Genomic DNA, 16338 nt, shown 5'->3' with positions numbered 1-16338 from the left:
CTAATTTGCAATGGGGGTTGAATCATTTTTGGGTGTAACTGGGTTTAAAATGTTTCATTATTGATTCAGTGATTGTTTGATTGTTTCACAATGTGTACCTCTCAGCAGCAGGTGGCACTCTGACTTCACTGAACGCTTCACTTATTCACTGCTTATTCTTATGAAATGTATTTGATTTCATTGTAACATCAGGTGAGTGCAGTCAGTCAGCCTGCAGCGAGCAGCAGCTGTGGCTGATTATCTGCTGCCGTCACTCATCTCTACACAAACACATCAGAGATGAGAAATGTGTTCCACATTAACCATTGGAGAAAATCAAACTCTGTGAGACTGACAGGAAATCAAGGAGTCGCTCTAATAAAATCAAATACGTTGATTTAATAAAGCCAACGTGAACATGTTGATTTAAGATGAAGTTACGTTCAAAAGAGACGCTCACGTTACTGCAGCTTCAACAGTAGAGAAGAAAGAAAGACATGAAATACTCACTGCAAGTCAAACTCCAGACTTAATAGTAAAGAATCTTTTTACATTATATTTTTCAAATGACATCTTCACCTTCACCTTAAATATTTAAAAATTATAATGCAAAATGAAAAATACAAATACATTCTTCTTTCTACTAAAAGACAATGTAATGCAGTGATAAAGGCAAAGTATTGATATTTTTAATCAAAAGCATGATCATTTTTTAGTCTGTGGTTTTTAAACAAAATCTTTATGAGTTATAAACGGATATACTTTATATATATGTAGCCTAATGGTAGCGTAATGTCTGTTAAATTATACCAGAAATAAGCGCAACACTGTAGTTAGGTAGTTCTAACTTGAAAATAAGTATGGAGAGAGGTTTCCAGCGTGTACACTTGAAGCATCTTTATTGAAGAGCCTCGTTTACAACCTCCCAAGCCTAACCACCAGGGGGGCGACTCTCCATTGCTCTTGGGGCTGGACGTTGTGTGTGTGAACCCCCACTGTGTAGCGAACCTAGTGAAGTATTCAGACGCGAACTGGGGTCCATTGTCTGTCATGACCTCAGATGGTATGCCATGCCTGGCAAAGATGGATTTGAAATGTTGCAAGGTACTGGTTATCATTCCACTGTAACAAGGCAGCACGCACCTTTGCCCATTGTCTGTCAGGGAACTCTCTAGGAAGCGGTGGCTCTCTGGGGTTGACTCTTTCTTTTGACTCTTTCGTCTTAGACGTCTCATTTTGTGTAGTCCGGGAAAATGTATGATTTAAAGATGTTTTAAAAGTTCACTCTTTATATTTTAGAGCGTAATGTATTTGTTATTATTAAAGGGATAGTTCGGAATTTCGGACATAAGACCTATTTTCCAAGTCAGCCGGTGTGTTCGAGACGTCTGGAGACGTTTTCAAGAAATTTCATTCAGTTCTTCTAGTTGCCGAGTTCGCTTGTGCTATGGCTAGCGCAAGTCAATCGTTCTAGTTAGCATGGCATTAAAAACACTCATACTGACTCCACAGTGCACCCGAGGCAAATCCATTGTAACGGCAGACTATCGATGTAGCTATCTGTGTTGATAGAATGTTTGAAATAAAACCAACCTTGCATTTTTAAGGATTTATGTCTCAGCAGCAGCAGCAGCGTGTCATACTTCCTAGTAGGCTATGGCAGCGGCGGACTGATATCACCTAGAACTTATAAGTTACCGGTTCTATAATAGTTTGTTTACCTGCTGTCATTGCTACAGACGCAGAGTAGCCTGCAGTGCTAGTTTCTTCAATCTCACAGAAATGGCCACTTTTGGAGAATATACTGAAACTTTTGAAGACTCTGATGGGGAGTTTTTTTCCACCCAAACCCAACCGTACCTGTACGAGCCTGAATATACAGAGGAAGAATTGCGCGAGAGGGATGCTCAAAGGGTTAGGGTTAGGCTTAGGGTTAGCGTTAGCGTCTGTGGAGGCCGAGATAGCCCCCGCTGGAGCTGAGAACCTGGACCGAACAAACGGAGACTGTTGGTGCCAGGAGGGAATCCCCCGCAACGCGTCCGAGGGTTTACGGTTTTTGCATGAGGTCCAAGCGCTTTTCACCCAGGTCTCAGGGCATGAGGGCCGACAATTTGTTCAGGTTTGATTGCCTATTTACGGGCAGTATTTCGGGCGGCGCGTCCTAGAGTTTTGAGTCCACATGTGTGGATTCGCGTGGCCGTGTGCTGCCCGGTGTTTGTGTGAGGTCCAAGCGCTTTTCAGACAGCCTTGGGGGCAGAAGGGCCAACAATTCGGCGGTGTTCAGGTGTGTATTTACCGGAGGGATTCCCTGCAACGCCTCCGAGGGTTTACGGTTCTCCGGACGGAGCAGAGGTTCGGGTTTGCGGTGCGTAATTGTGGGTTCGCAGGGCCATGTGCTGCCCGACGGAGCAAAGTCAAATTCCGCTGCTGCTGAGAAACTAGTCCCTCAAAAAATGGATGATTCATGCGATGCGAGGTTAGTTTTGTTTCAAATATTATTCTATCAACACAGATATGTACATCAACAGTCTAAGGTTTTAATTGATTTGCCTCGGGTGCACTGTGGAGTCGGTATGAGTGTTTTTAATGCCATGCTAACTAGAACGATTGACTTGCCCTAGCCATAGCACAAGCGAACTCGGCAACTAGAAGAACTGAATGAAATTTCTTGAAAACGTCTCCAGACGTCTCGAACACACCGGCTGAGTTGGAAAATAGGTCTTATGTCCAAAATTTTGAACTATCCCTTTAATGCTAACTGCTTTGAGCAAAAGCTATGATTTGTTAGTTGATTGATTGAGTAAACATTATATTAAGCTAAACTATCTTAATTGTTGTACTCATTCATAGACTGTTTATCCCGAGAGATTGAGAGATTGCCCTCATCATTCCCCACTGGCAATACTGTGTTGCAGGTAATACATTTTATTTCGTTTTCATGATTTTTAAGTGGTTTGTTTTGGTGTGAGTTGCCTTTTTACCCGTTGGGTTAAAAAGCTCACATTAGCTTGGCTAGCTCAGAATCTAGACTGGCAGCCTGTTAAATAGCTATGAAGTGTGTTTTATGTTCACCTCATGTTAGTTAAATGTGTTTTCTATCATCCAGTGTAATGTGATGTAGTTTGCACTTCAGAATAATATCCACTATATGATCACACCAAGGTTTGATAATGTTGTTTTATTTTTGTAATACTCAATTTATGTGTTTTTGTTTAGTAAAAAACACAGAGTGACGAAGCATTTTAATACGATTGTTTATCCCGAGACTGGAGATCTCCAGTCCAACCTCATCGTCTGTGGTCTGTGGAGCAACAGTAGTGTGGAGTTTCAGCACGAGCCACATCCGTCACGTACATACCAACATCAATCATAATAGTATTAAGGGCTATTCTAAATCCAGTGTTTCCCATCACTCTTTGGGAGGAAACATTTGCTCCAGGTCTACATGTCAGCCCTGTGATAGACTGGTTACCTGTCTGTCTCTACATGTCAGCCCTGTGATAGACTGGTTACCTGTCTGTCTCTACATGTCTCCCTGTGATAGACTGGTTACCTGTCTGTCTCTACATGTCGGCCCTGTGATAGACTGGTTACCTGTCTGTCTCTACATGTCTCCCTGTGATAGACTGGTTACCTGTCTGTCTCTACATGTCGGCCCTGTGATAGACTGGTTACCTGTCTGTCTCTACATGTCAGCCCTGTGATAGACTGGTTACCTGTCTGTCTCTACATGTCTCCCTGTGATAGACTGGTTACCTGTCTGTCTCTACATGTCTCCCTGTGATAGACTGGTTACCTGTCTGTCTCTACATTTCGGCCCTGTGATAGACTGGTTACCTGTCTGTCTCTACATGTCAGCCCTGTGATAGACTGGTTACCTGTCTGTCTCTACATGTCTCCCTGTGATAGACTGGTTACCTGTCTGTCTCTACATGTCTCCCTGTGATAGACTGGTTACCTGTGATAGACCGGTTACCTGTCTGTCTCTACATGTCTCCCTGTGATAGACTGGTTACCTGTGATAGACTGGTTACCTGTCTGTCTCTACATGTCTCCCTGTGATAGACTAGTTACCTGTCCAGGTGAACCCTGCCTTCGCCCAATGACAGTTGGGATTAGCTCCAGCCCACCGCGACCCGGAATCCATCACCAACCTCTTATCCTGGATAAGTGGTTGATGATGGATGGATCTGCGTCAAACTGTCTCCTGCGTTTGGCCACATTATTATCTTCATTTTTTTTTTATGTTGTTATGAAAAGTTTTCCATCACATAGACTTCTGTTCTGGCTTCAATACTTAGCTGTTGAAAAAACCTGAAAGTCTGAACCCTGAAAGTCACTTCTGATCTTTGTGGACGAGAAAGTTCAAACTACAAAGTTAAAGAAAACACTTGAACTTTAACAGAAAAGTGTTTTAATGAAAGGGCTTCGTGTGTGTGTCTGTGCACATTTTCCCTCTGGAGGAAAACAAAATATTCACTCTGTGAGGCATTCACTGCTTCACATTAAACCCTGTTAAAAAGAAGCTTTGTCTCTGTTGCCCTCACCTGGACCACATTAATATTTCATAACTCTGATCCTCCACGCAGGAAACGTGCACGCACATGTGCACAGATTGCAAATGATTTAAGTCGGCGTGACTACTGTGACGCGTCCACGCTCTGCAGCTTTTTAGAAACCAGCAGAGACGTGAACCCAACCTGAACCCAGCACACACACACAGAGACACACACATGCAGGGACACACGCGCACACACACACACACACACACACACACACACACACACACACACACACACACACACAGGGACACACACACACACACACTCTCTCTCTCTCACACTCACTCACTTGAGCTTCAGTTACAGATGACTTATTTTCCAGAGCTCTTTTTTCAGTTTTATTTTACAAAAAAACACAAAAACGATTCTAAAAAAGCTCGAGAATTCCATCACTTTGTTTGTTTGAGCTCAGACTCGCCGGCATGCTGCAGGACGACAACACACAAAGTTACACAACAACAAAAACACACTTTACAAAAATTATACATGTGAAAGTTCAAACTTCAGAAGTGACATTTGGTCAAAACTAGTTGTTGTTGTTTTTTTTACAGTACAAAGAAAATAAAACACTGAGTCGGTAAAAAATACAAAAACAATATTTCTTCTTTTTCTCTCCACAAACTGAAGGAATGATGTAACACGTATTGATCTGATCAGCAGTTTCTACTTTCTTGCATTCGGCCTCGTCTACTTCACTTAGTGGTTTCCTACGTTTCCCAGAATGATTTTAGAGGGATTTTTCCTTTAAGACGAGAACACGTTCAATTCTTTGGTTCCTCAGACGTTCTGCTGACGTTCTACTGGACTTTTACTGCTTCATCGTCCTGCTGGAGCGACTGCGGACCACCTTCTGGAACAGGTCGTCTGTCAGGAAACAGAGACACAGGAAGTTGAGACGAGGCTCCGCCTCCAGGTCAAAGGCAACACAGCAGCGATATGAATCAATATAACAGAGGAAGTAGTTCAGACAGAAGAAATTCACCATTCCTGAAGCTCTTGGAGTCAGCCTGAGAGACACAGAGAAGTGAGAGAGAGAAGATCAGAATTTGTTCATTCAGAAGAAGAACCGTGACAACATGACGTCCATCAGTGTGTCCTCACCCTGGACGAAGCAGCTGATCTGAGGGGGACGGCAGGTCCGTCAGCCTGCTCCCGGTCCACCTTGGGAGCTGAACACACAAACACGACTTGTTACACAAAACCAACCAAACGGATGGAAAGGAGCAGATGAAGAAGAACTCACGCAGAGGTCTGATGATGCTGTTGACAGCGTGAACCACGCCGTTGGTCGCCATCAGGTCGGCATCGGCGACCGGGACCTTGTTTATGTACACGGTGTAGTTACGCTGAAACAGAGAGCAGAGATGTTATTGGCCCTGATCACGGATCAATAATCGGAGCTACTGAAGGCTGAGCAGAGGCGACTGACCAGGCCGAGCTCCAGCTTCTCTCCCTGCAGAGGTTGGACTCTGGTGTGAGAGCCCACTCCTCCGCTGACCAGCATGCCCTCCCCCAGGTGGTACTTGAGCACACCTGACAGCTCCTGACGGTTGCCTGGATACGGATACACAAACACAATCTCAATGCTTTTCATTCCTTCTTCGTCTTCAGGTCTGACGTCTGACGATCAAGTCCTTCTTTTTCAATATTTGTCAAGAAAACCTGCCAACTAGGGGAGCTCATCACTAACTCTGGTACAGCTAAGAAGCTGTGCACTGTCCCCTTCAAATAAACAAATACATAAATAAATACGTGTTCATCCTGGTAAATATAAAATAAAACAAGCTTTTAAAAAGAGGAATTCAGATATTTCAGTGCCTTAAACATGATTTAAATGAACATGAATCCGAATTTGTCTTTCGGTGTTTGGTGCAGAAATATAAATATAGTTGAGAAATATGAAATACAAAATATGAATCAAATGATATCATATAGAGTGTTTTACTGTAACACAAGAGAAGCATTTCTTTGAGCGGTCTATGTTCATGTCTTTATTAGGACGGCGGTGAAGCTGCTCGGACAGTTTATACAAACCTGATTAAAGACGGGACTCTGCTGTGAGTCACGTAAACACAATGTGTCTTAACGTCCGAACCAAAGAAGGAGACGAAGGCTTCCTTCTCATGTCGGAGAATAACTTCAAACATACTGTGTTTATATCATAGATGCAACGTATGACATATTCTCCACTCACGCATCAGTCTGTTGAGTTCCTGTGGAGACAGAGAGTTGAAGGCGGCGTTGGTGGGAGCAAAGAAGGTCAGCGCCCCCTGCTGGTTCAACAGCTCCGCCATGCCTGCGGTCTGGATGGCTCCGACCAGGAGGCTGGAACAGGAAGGAGGCTCCTCTGTTAGCATCTACAACGCAACATCGCTACTCTGACCGGGGCAGAGGTCATGTGACCCAGGAGTATAGTGGTCATTTTAACAGTTAGCCCTGCTGTCACTCATAGAACTGGAGATGTAAGTAGCTAAAGGTTCTCTATTCATTATTAATATCTCATTAATATAGCATCAATATATATATATATATATATATATATATATATATAAGATATATAGAAGATTGGAAAAATGTTCATGTTGTTGACGCCAAATTCTGACCCTACCATCCGAATGTCGCAGCAGAAATCGAGACTCATCAGACCAGGCAACGTTTTTCCAATCTTCTATTGTCCAATTTTGGTGAGCCTGTGCGAATTGTAGCCTCAGTTTCCTGTTCTTAGCTGACAGGAGTGGCACCCGGTGTGGTCTTCTGCTGCTGTAGCCCATCCGCCTCAAGGTTCCACGTGTTGTGTGTTCAGAGATGCTCTTCTGCATACCTCGGTTGTAACGAGTGGTTATTTGAGTTACTGTTGCCTTTCTATCAGCTCGAACCAGTCTGGCCATTCTCCTCTGGCATCAACAAGGCATTTGCGCCCACAGAACTGCCGCTCACTGGATATTTTCTCTTTTTCGGACCATTCTCTGTAAACCCTAGAGATGGTTGTGCGTGAAAATCCCAGTAGATCAGCAGTTTCTGAAATACTCAGACCAGCCTGTCTGGCACCAACAACCATGCCACGTTCAAAGTCACTTAAATCACCTTTCTTCCCCATTCTGATGCTCGGTTTGAACTGTAGCAGATCGTCTTGACCATGTCTACATGCCTAAATGCATTGAGTTGCTGCCATGTGATTGGCTGATTAGAAATTTGCCTTAACGAGCAGTTGAACAGGTGTACCTAATAAAGTGGCTGGTGAGTGTATATAAATATATATATATATATATATTAGTGATGTCCAAATGAAGCTTCGTGAAGCATTTTCTTTATTTTCTGAGCCCAATAGATGGCGCTCTCTGTTCAACAAAGGGTTGAAAGCAATGGAAATATATCGGCCTTCAACCCTTTGTTGAACAGAGAGCGCCATCTATTGGGCTCAGAAAATAAAGAAAATGCTTCACGAAGCTTCATTTGGACATCACTAGCGAATACACAAAAGTCACATGACATGTCTCTAAAACCTATCAGCGTTGAGATTCTCCTCCTGTCGTCCTGACATCACTGAATCATAAACGGAGGAAACAAATGTTGTCTCCTGTGGTCCCCCAGAGGTCTACGATAGTAGCTTACATGAATTAGTCCAGAGACTAGACCAGACTATGTGGAGAAACCACCTGCTAGCTGCCATCACCATGACCATGTTGAGAGCTGTAGAGCCTAAAAATGGTGAATATGTGAAAGACCTAAAACTGTGTTGCGTTGCTGTTATTTAAAGATCCTGCAAATGATACTGGGGCTTCGGGGCCAGACTGTTGGTTTAAAGCCTTAAGGAACAGGAGAAACCCTCAGAGCCAGACTTAATAATTAGAAGATGAAATTACAGCTGGGAGCTTGACGATGTGATGGAGAGTTGTGACTGAGCTGCTGCTGGAGTCTGTTTAAACCATCACAGCGTTTATTCTAACGGCTCACAACCAAAATGTTCCTGGAACAACATGAACGGTTCTGATTCATCACCACAGAGGGCTGCTGGGAAATATCTGTGTACCACTGTGTACTGGTGTGGACCAGATGTCTTTGGCCTTCTAACAGGGTTGGAGAGTAACTAACTACATTTACTCAAGTACTGTAAGTCAAATTTTAGGTACTTTACTTGAGTATTTGTACTTCGACAGCTGACAGATTAAGATACTTATACAAATTGAGATTTTTACACACAAAACATATGAAGAGACAGAATGACGTTTGGTTATAAATTATACTTAACAGTTTAAACAACTACAGCAGAAAATGTTGATTAATTATGAATTAATCAATTAGTTAATTAATAAAATAGTGGACAGAAATACATTGTATTATGTAAAAACATGTCCTGGTGTTGTATGATTAATAATGTTAATGTATAAGTAATAATTCTAATAATGTTAATGTATAATTAATAATGTTAAAAATATTAAGGTATTAGTAAAAATGTTATTAAAGTTAACATACCAGTAATCATTTTAATAATGTGAATGCATTATTAATAATGTTCATACTATTAATGTATTATTAATCATATTGACAATGTTAATATATTAGTGATAATGTCTCAATGTTGATGCATTCATAATAAATCTAATATGTTAATTCATATTTTAACTATTTAAAAAATCAAATAATCAGTCTATTAACGGAAAAATAATAAAAAAAAAATAATGATTGGTTAATCGTTCCACCGACTACAACAGTAAAGCTTGCCCTCTGAGTGCAGATATTTGTATAAGCCCTCACCTGAAGCGGTCATCGGCCTTCAGGACATCCATGACGGTCCCCATCGGTGGAGTGAGGACTTTGTCTACAGTGAACATGGTGGCGTAGCGGCCCGTCTTGTCATGAGCAGCGATGCAGGCGTTCTCGATGCACAGGTTCTACAAACACAGAGGAACACACACACCGGCTCTGCTTATCTTCCATTGTGTTAGGAACTGTTTCTTTGGAACGTTTCTTGAACTTTGGAGGAAGACATCAAAGAGAAATTAGAAGAAATTAAAGAAAGACGTTTTAATATATTAATAGTCAAGTGTCCTGATGTCTGAAACACGGAGACAATGTCTGCTCACACAGTCTGTGGGTCTCTGGACACTACATCAGATCCTGGAGGGCTGTTGTCAAAACTCATCACACACACACACACACACACACACACACACACACACACAACGGCTGAATACAACTGCTGTCTGGAAAGATTTAGCAGCCGTGGGAAGCAGGAAACTTCTTGTGGTCTGCAGAGTTCATTACTGAGCAGAAATGTGAGCCACCCACGAGTCCACGACCTGAAACATGTGGAGCCACTGTGGAGACCACCAGAGACAAGCCCAGACCACATACTGATCACTGCATGATCAATAACGCTGTCATTTACTATGCATGTGTGTTGTGTTTCCTGTCCAACAGGAAGCGCTTCAGTCACCCCGTTGATCGATCAGTGAACTACTAATCAATAACAGTTGATCAGATGTCTCCTCTACAACCAGAAACCATCGGAGCAATGTCAGCTGTACAACCAGAAACCATCAGAACAATGTCTCCTGTACAACCAGAAACCATCATAACAACATTACTTATACAACTGTAAACCATCGGAGCAACAAAACCCGTACAACCAGAAACCATCAGAACAATGTCACCTGGACAACCAGAAACCATCGGAGCAACATCACCTTTACAACCAGAAACCATCAGAGCAACATCACCTGTACAACCAGAAACCATCGGAGCAACATCACCTGTACAACCAGAAACCATCGGAGCAACATCACCTTTACAACCAGAAACCATCGGAGCAACATCACCTTTACAACCAGAAACCATCGGAGCAACATCACCTGTACAACCAGAAACCATCGGAGCAACATCACCTGTACAACCAGAAACCATCAGAGCAACATCACCTTTACAACCAGAAACCATCAGAGCAACATCACCTGTACAAGCAGAAACCATCGGAGCAACATCACCTGTACAACCACAAACCATCGGAGCAACATCACCTGTACAAGCAGAAACCATCGGAGCAACATCACCTGTACAACCACAAACCATCGGAGAAACATCACCTGTACAACCAGAAACCATCAGAGCAATGCCACTACAAGCAGAAACCATCAGAGCAACATCACCTGTCTAACCAGAAACTATCAGAGCAACATCACCTTTACAACCAGAAACCATCGGAGCAACATCACCTGTACAACCAGAAACCATCGGAGCAACATCACCTGTACAACCAGAAACCATCAGAGCAACATCACCTTTACAACCAGAAACCATCGGAGCAACATCACCTGTACAATCAGAAACCATCGGAGCAACATCACCTTTACAACCAGAAACCATCAGAGCAACATCACCTGTACAAGCAGAAACCATCGGAGCAACATCACCTGTACAACCACAAACCATCGGAGAAACATCACCTGTACAACCAGAAACCATCAGAGCAATGCCACTACAAGCAGAAACCATCAGAGCAACATCACCTGTACAACCAGAAACTATCAGAGCAACATCACCTTTACAACCAGAAACCATCGGAGCAACATCACCTGTACAACCAGAAACCATCAGAGCAATGCCACTACAAGCAGAAACCATCAGAGCAACATCACCTGTACAACCAGAAACTATCAGAGCAACATCACCTTTACAACCAGAAACCATCGGAGCAACATCACCTGTACAACCAGAAACCATCGGAGCAACATCACCTGTACAACCAGAAACCATCAGAGCAACATCACCTTTACAACCAGAAACCATCGGAGCAACATCACCTGTACAATCAGAAACCATCGGAGCAACATCACCTTTACAACCAGAAACCATCAGAGCAACATCACCTGTACAAGCAGAAACCATCGGAGCAACATCACCTGTACAACCACAAACCATCGGAGAAACATCACCTGTACAACCAGAAACCATCAGAGCAATGCCACTACAAGCAGAAACCATCAGAGCAACATCACCTGTACAACCAGAAACTATCAGAGCAACATCACCTTTACAACCAGAAACCATCGGAGCAACATCACCTGTACAACCAGAAACCATCAGAGCAATGCCACTACAAGCAGAAACCATCAGAGCAACATCACCTGTACAACCAGAAACTATCAGAGCAACATCACCTTTACAACCAGAAACCATCGGAGCAACATCACCTGTACAACCAGAAACCATCGGAGCAACATCACCTGTACAACCAGAAACCATCAGAGCAACATCACCTTTACAACCAGAAACCATCGGAGCAACATCACCTGTACAATCAGAAACCATCGGAGCAACATCACCTTTACAACCAGAAACCATCAGAGCAACATCACCTGTACAACCAGAAACCATCGGAGCAACATCACCTGTACAACCAGAAACCATCAGAGCAATGCCACTTGTACAACCAGAAACCATCAGAGCAATGTCACCTTTACAACCTAAAACCAGCGGAGCAACGTCCCCGTCCTCATTGCCACTAACATTTATTCCATCTCTCTGCAGGCCCTTCGGGTTCACCTCACCACCAGATCATTTAGATGACATCATTTCCACACGTGGGCAGACAAATGAGGCTGCAGCGTGGGATCTGAACAGTCATGCAAACACCACATTTCCTGCGGTCGTCCTGCATTTGAAAAATAATTTCACAATCAAAATTATGTTTGATGATCCCTCAGAAGCATCATTGGAAAATATTCACAAAAAACTCACATTAAAGTTCCTGTTCAGCATCACTGATCCGACACATGAACGGAGAAAGTGGGTTTGTTAATGTTATTAATGAAAAGCAGCCACAAACTCAGTGACCTCATGAAATCATCACTGGAGATGATGAGACTATTAAGTGCCAATGAAGACAGGCAACACAGCCAGACTAAATATCTGATCCGGTCTGTAGGTCTACAGCTGATCCTCTGACCGGGAGGAATAAAGTGAGTCAGCCTTCAGTAATGTGGGAGAAGTCTGAAGTCATAGCAGAAGAACTGTTGAATCTTGAGTTAGTCAATAAAAACAGTTTTCTTTCCAGAGAATTTCATTACCAAAATAAAATGTCAGAGACAGATGAACAAGCTGTTTCTTGTTCTGACATCAAACACAACACATGAACCCACGACTCCGTGGTGAGAACAACATAATCCAGTCGGATCATTAGTAAAAGAATTTGTAGTTAACTTTTCGAGATTTCCAAAAATCAAAGCTTCATATGTTGGATCCAGTTGTCCACTTCACAGGAAACAGAGACATCTCGCTTGAAACACATCGTCTGTTTCCCTTTGGTAGGGCCCCAGCTCATTACAATGACTACAACAATAACGGCTGCCTGGCATGCTGCAGCCACCTTGTGAAAAGGCGTTTTTTTTTTTCATCATTTTTGTGCGGCTGCTTCAAGTTAAAAAGTTCTAAACCTTTCAGATACACTAGTGATGTTACCATAGAAAAATGGAGGAGAAGCCTGTTTTGGTCATCAAAGAGAAGCGATCAGAAAGAAAAGCCCATTAATGTGAGGAGGTAAGCGGACGCTGAATGTAGCTGGTGAACGTGTTACCTCATTGACAAACTCATCATACAAAGTATGAAGCAGGATCCTCCGGTGCTCAAGGGTTAAAGTGTTGATATATTGTCAAAAACAAGTGCAACATTAAAGCTAGCAAAAAGCTGGCTAGTGAGCTAGCTTGCTAATTCTTTTATTCTTTAATGCTGAACTGGTTTTAGATAATGAACCAGGCAGCAGGCTGGTGAACAGCAGCAGGACCGGGTCTAATGGTCCCCCCACCCATCTTTAGAAGGGCAAGATACCGAGCTAAGTGTCTACTTAGCTTACTAGCCAGACAACCATCTCCAGAGATTACATTTACATTTAGGGCATTTAGCAGACGCTTTTGTCCAAAGCGACTTCCAATAAGTACATTTGTCGAAAGAAAGTGAAGCAGCAATATATGGCTGTCGGTACAATAGAATAATTTTCAAGCACTTCAATTGCTAGGTTAACCCATTACTGGTATACAACAAAGTGCACGATGCTAAATACAATTTTTTGCCAGGATGTATGAACATACAAGATAGTGCCTCTAGAGCTGCATCTTCTCTCTTCCCAGTGAGCTGTGGCAACATTTTCTGGAGCCCTGACATTTGTTGTCACCATAACAACCTTTCCTTTGTACTAGTCACATGATCACGGAAGGCACTGAAAGCAGGTCAATGTCCCCATTGGCTGATGAAAGAGAGTAACCCAACTCACGAACACGCAAGGAAACACATTGGGAGTTCTTACGTTTCTGTAGACGAACACTCGCAGTCTGAGGCCTCCCAGCGTCTCCAGCTCCTGTCCATGATACAGAGACTTAGAAGACAGCTGCCCCTTCAGGATGTGATTGGTCATCAGCTTCCTCATGTCAGGGGTCATCGTTGTGTCTCTTCCTGTTTTCAGGAACACAGTTTAAAAACACTCATCATGAAATGAGAATCGATCAAAGATCAGGAGCGTTACCTTTGAAGGCGTTGTCCAGAGGGGCCAGCATGGTCAGGGCCTCGAAGCCCGTCAGGTGGGGGGACAGGCCGGCGTCGACAAACAGCTTGGTCGCCATGGCAACAGTTGAACCATCAGCCAGCTCCTGCAGAACTTTGACTGAAAAATATCAAGTTAAAGAGTACTGTAAGTACTACTACTACTACAACTACAGTGGATGTATTTATTATATATTTAGTGCAGTACTTGTGTAGTTTTCACAAAGGTACTCTCAGCATAATAGTGGTATTAGTTCTAAGAATAGTACGTGCAGCTCAGTGGATGGTACTCTAGTTTGGATGTGCTCTTCTGCAGTTTTGACAGTAGAGCTGTCCCAAACGATTATTTTTCAAACGATTAATCTAGCAATTTTTTTTTCTCGATTAAACGACTAATCTAATGATTATTTTTTTAAATGAATCTAACAATTTATTTTTCAGTTAGTATTTTTTCACATTACTTGATCAATGTTACTATTCACACAATATGGATATCAAAACATTTCTTGTTAACATTTCAATATTTCAACATTTATTTAACATGCACTCAGCACAAACTAATGAGACCAACAACTGCTTAGTGTAACGTACTGTTATGAACCTCAAATAAAAAGGTACATATTAAAGAGGGAGACATCACAACAGTTTCTTCTTCTGATACTTCTTATTTTTGTTATTAGCCTATTACTATTATTATTATTATTATTATTATTACTATTATTATTATTATTATTATTATTATTATTATTATTATTATTATTATTATTAATCAAAGGTGTGGCATACGACTATGAAGGATTGGGCCTAACGCGAATCAACACATTCATTTCCGATAAATTATTCACAATAAAAGTACCCCCTTAATTTGTTATTTTAAAGCTTTTATTGTGAAGCGGCAGAAACGAGAATGTCCGGTTTCCATGAGCGATAATTTAACACGAGTCCTATTCGGCTGAAAGAACACAAAACGGTAAAAAAAAAAAAAAAGTTGTTTTCTGGAAGTACTAACAGAAACTAAACTTCAGAGCACAGAGTTCCAGTTAGAAGCTACAAAAGTCCTGAGAGCGGAACACAGAGACTTTAAACGTCTTTGCTGCTCAGACATGATGAGTCTCTCACAGAGGGGAGAAGGGGGGCTTGCTGTCCCTCCGCCCCGCAGAGCTGCTGCTGATAGACGGCCAGAGACGCTGACGGATCGGAGTCGGTGTGGATTTAATGATGCTTGTTAGCGCCGCTCACGTCTCGTGTCTACGATTGTCTGTCATATTACAAACAAAAACCTGAGGCCAGCAGCGGGAAACTTCCCGCCACTGGACCGGCGTGTGGGACGAGAGTTAATCTAGTTGTTTGGGACGACGCGTCGACGCAAATGATTCATGTCGACGTATTAATGTAGTCGATTATATCAGCTATGTCGACAAGTCGTCCCAGCCTTAATCGACAGTATGTATTGCATGTAGAATTAGCTTCAGTGTAATTAGTTTTAGTTCTACATGCAGTAATAGTATTACTTGTAGTATCTTGTAGGTCTGATGTACCTGAGTCAGCGATGAGCAGCCCATTGATGTATTTCATCACTGTTTATTAGCGGATGTTTTGTTTTGATGAAAGTATTCTCAGTATGAGATGCAGAAGTAGTTTTAGTACTAGACACAGGAGTACTATTACTTGTAGTGTTAGTACCTGAGTCGGGGATGAGCAGCTCGTCGATATAGTGGATGACTCCGTTGGTTCCCAGCTGGTCTTTCTTGGTGATGATGGCCTTCCCGTTCAGGGTCATCTGGTCTCCATCACAGCCCACCTCCAACACGGTGCCCTGCAGAGTCTCCATCGGGGTCCCAGACACGATGGACTCGGCACACTGCATGTTCTTCAGGATGTGGTAGTTCAGCAGGTCTGAGCGGGGGGCAGACAAGTCCACAAGAGAACTGAGATCAGATTCCAGCTCATCAGAGTGTATAGTTGGTCTAAAAGGTAATCATCTGGTCACCTCTCAGAGCCACAGGGTCTCCCAGAATCCGGTTCAGGGTCTCCTGCGGAATCTTCTCGAAGGCCTCATTGGTGGGAGCAAAGATAGTGTACTGGCCCTCGTTCTCCAACATGGGGGTCAGACCTGCAGCGGCTATCGCTGTCTGAAATGCAGAAACAAAGCACAGGAAGTCAGGGATTTACACAGATCTCCGGCTCAGTGATTACCGGATCGCCAGATGAACTTACACGCAGCGTCTCCAGGTCGTCGTCGACGTCGAGGAGCGTGTGCACATTA

At 42.8% G+C, this 16338-nt stretch overlaps 2 protein-coding genes across 2 annotated transcripts in view; one reads left to right on the top strand and one right to left on the bottom strand.

Annotated features, from left to right (window-relative positions):
- The window catches only part of LOC311013480 (complexin-2), a 656754-nt gene that overhangs the window by 488695 nt on the left and 151721 nt on the right, over nucleotides 1-16338 (top strand). The window lies entirely within an intron of this gene.
- tgfbi (transforming growth factor, beta-induced) overlaps nucleotides 4867-16338 on the bottom strand; it is a 27606-nt gene continuing 16134 nt past the window's right edge. Inside the window, exons 5-16 of the mRNA XM_084009341.1 lie at nucleotides 16290-16337; nucleotides 16063-16204; nucleotides 15756-15968; nucleotides 14056-14193; nucleotides 13840-13985; nucleotides 9297-9433; nucleotides 6736-6866; nucleotides 5971-6095; nucleotides 5785-5887; nucleotides 5643-5710; nucleotides 5524-5548; nucleotides 4867-5405 (exon numbers count right to left, since the gene is read on the bottom strand). Of these exons, the coding sequence (XP_083865467.1) occupies nucleotides 5350-5405; nucleotides 5524-5548; nucleotides 5643-5710; nucleotides 5785-5887; nucleotides 5971-6095; nucleotides 6736-6866; nucleotides 9297-9433; nucleotides 13840-13985; nucleotides 14056-14193; nucleotides 15756-15968; nucleotides 16063-16204; nucleotides 16290-16337 (1332 nt within the window). The 3' untranslated portion in view covers nucleotides 4867-5349. The remainder of the gene's footprint in view (nucleotides 5406-5523; nucleotides 5549-5642; nucleotides 5711-5784; nucleotides 5888-5970; nucleotides 6096-6735; nucleotides 6867-9296; nucleotides 9434-13839; nucleotides 13986-14055; nucleotides 14194-15755; nucleotides 15969-16062; nucleotides 16205-16289; nucleotide 16338) is intronic.

The sequence above is a fragment of the Eutrigla gurnardus genome (assembly GCF_963514095.1).
Source record: "Eutrigla gurnardus genome assembly, chromosome: 5".
Lineage (NCBI taxonomy): Eukaryota > Metazoa > Chordata > Actinopteri > Perciformes > Triglidae > Eutrigla > Eutrigla gurnardus.
The sequence above is the reverse complement of the archived record's forward strand: the minus strand, read 5'-3'. Positions and strand labels throughout refer to the sequence as shown.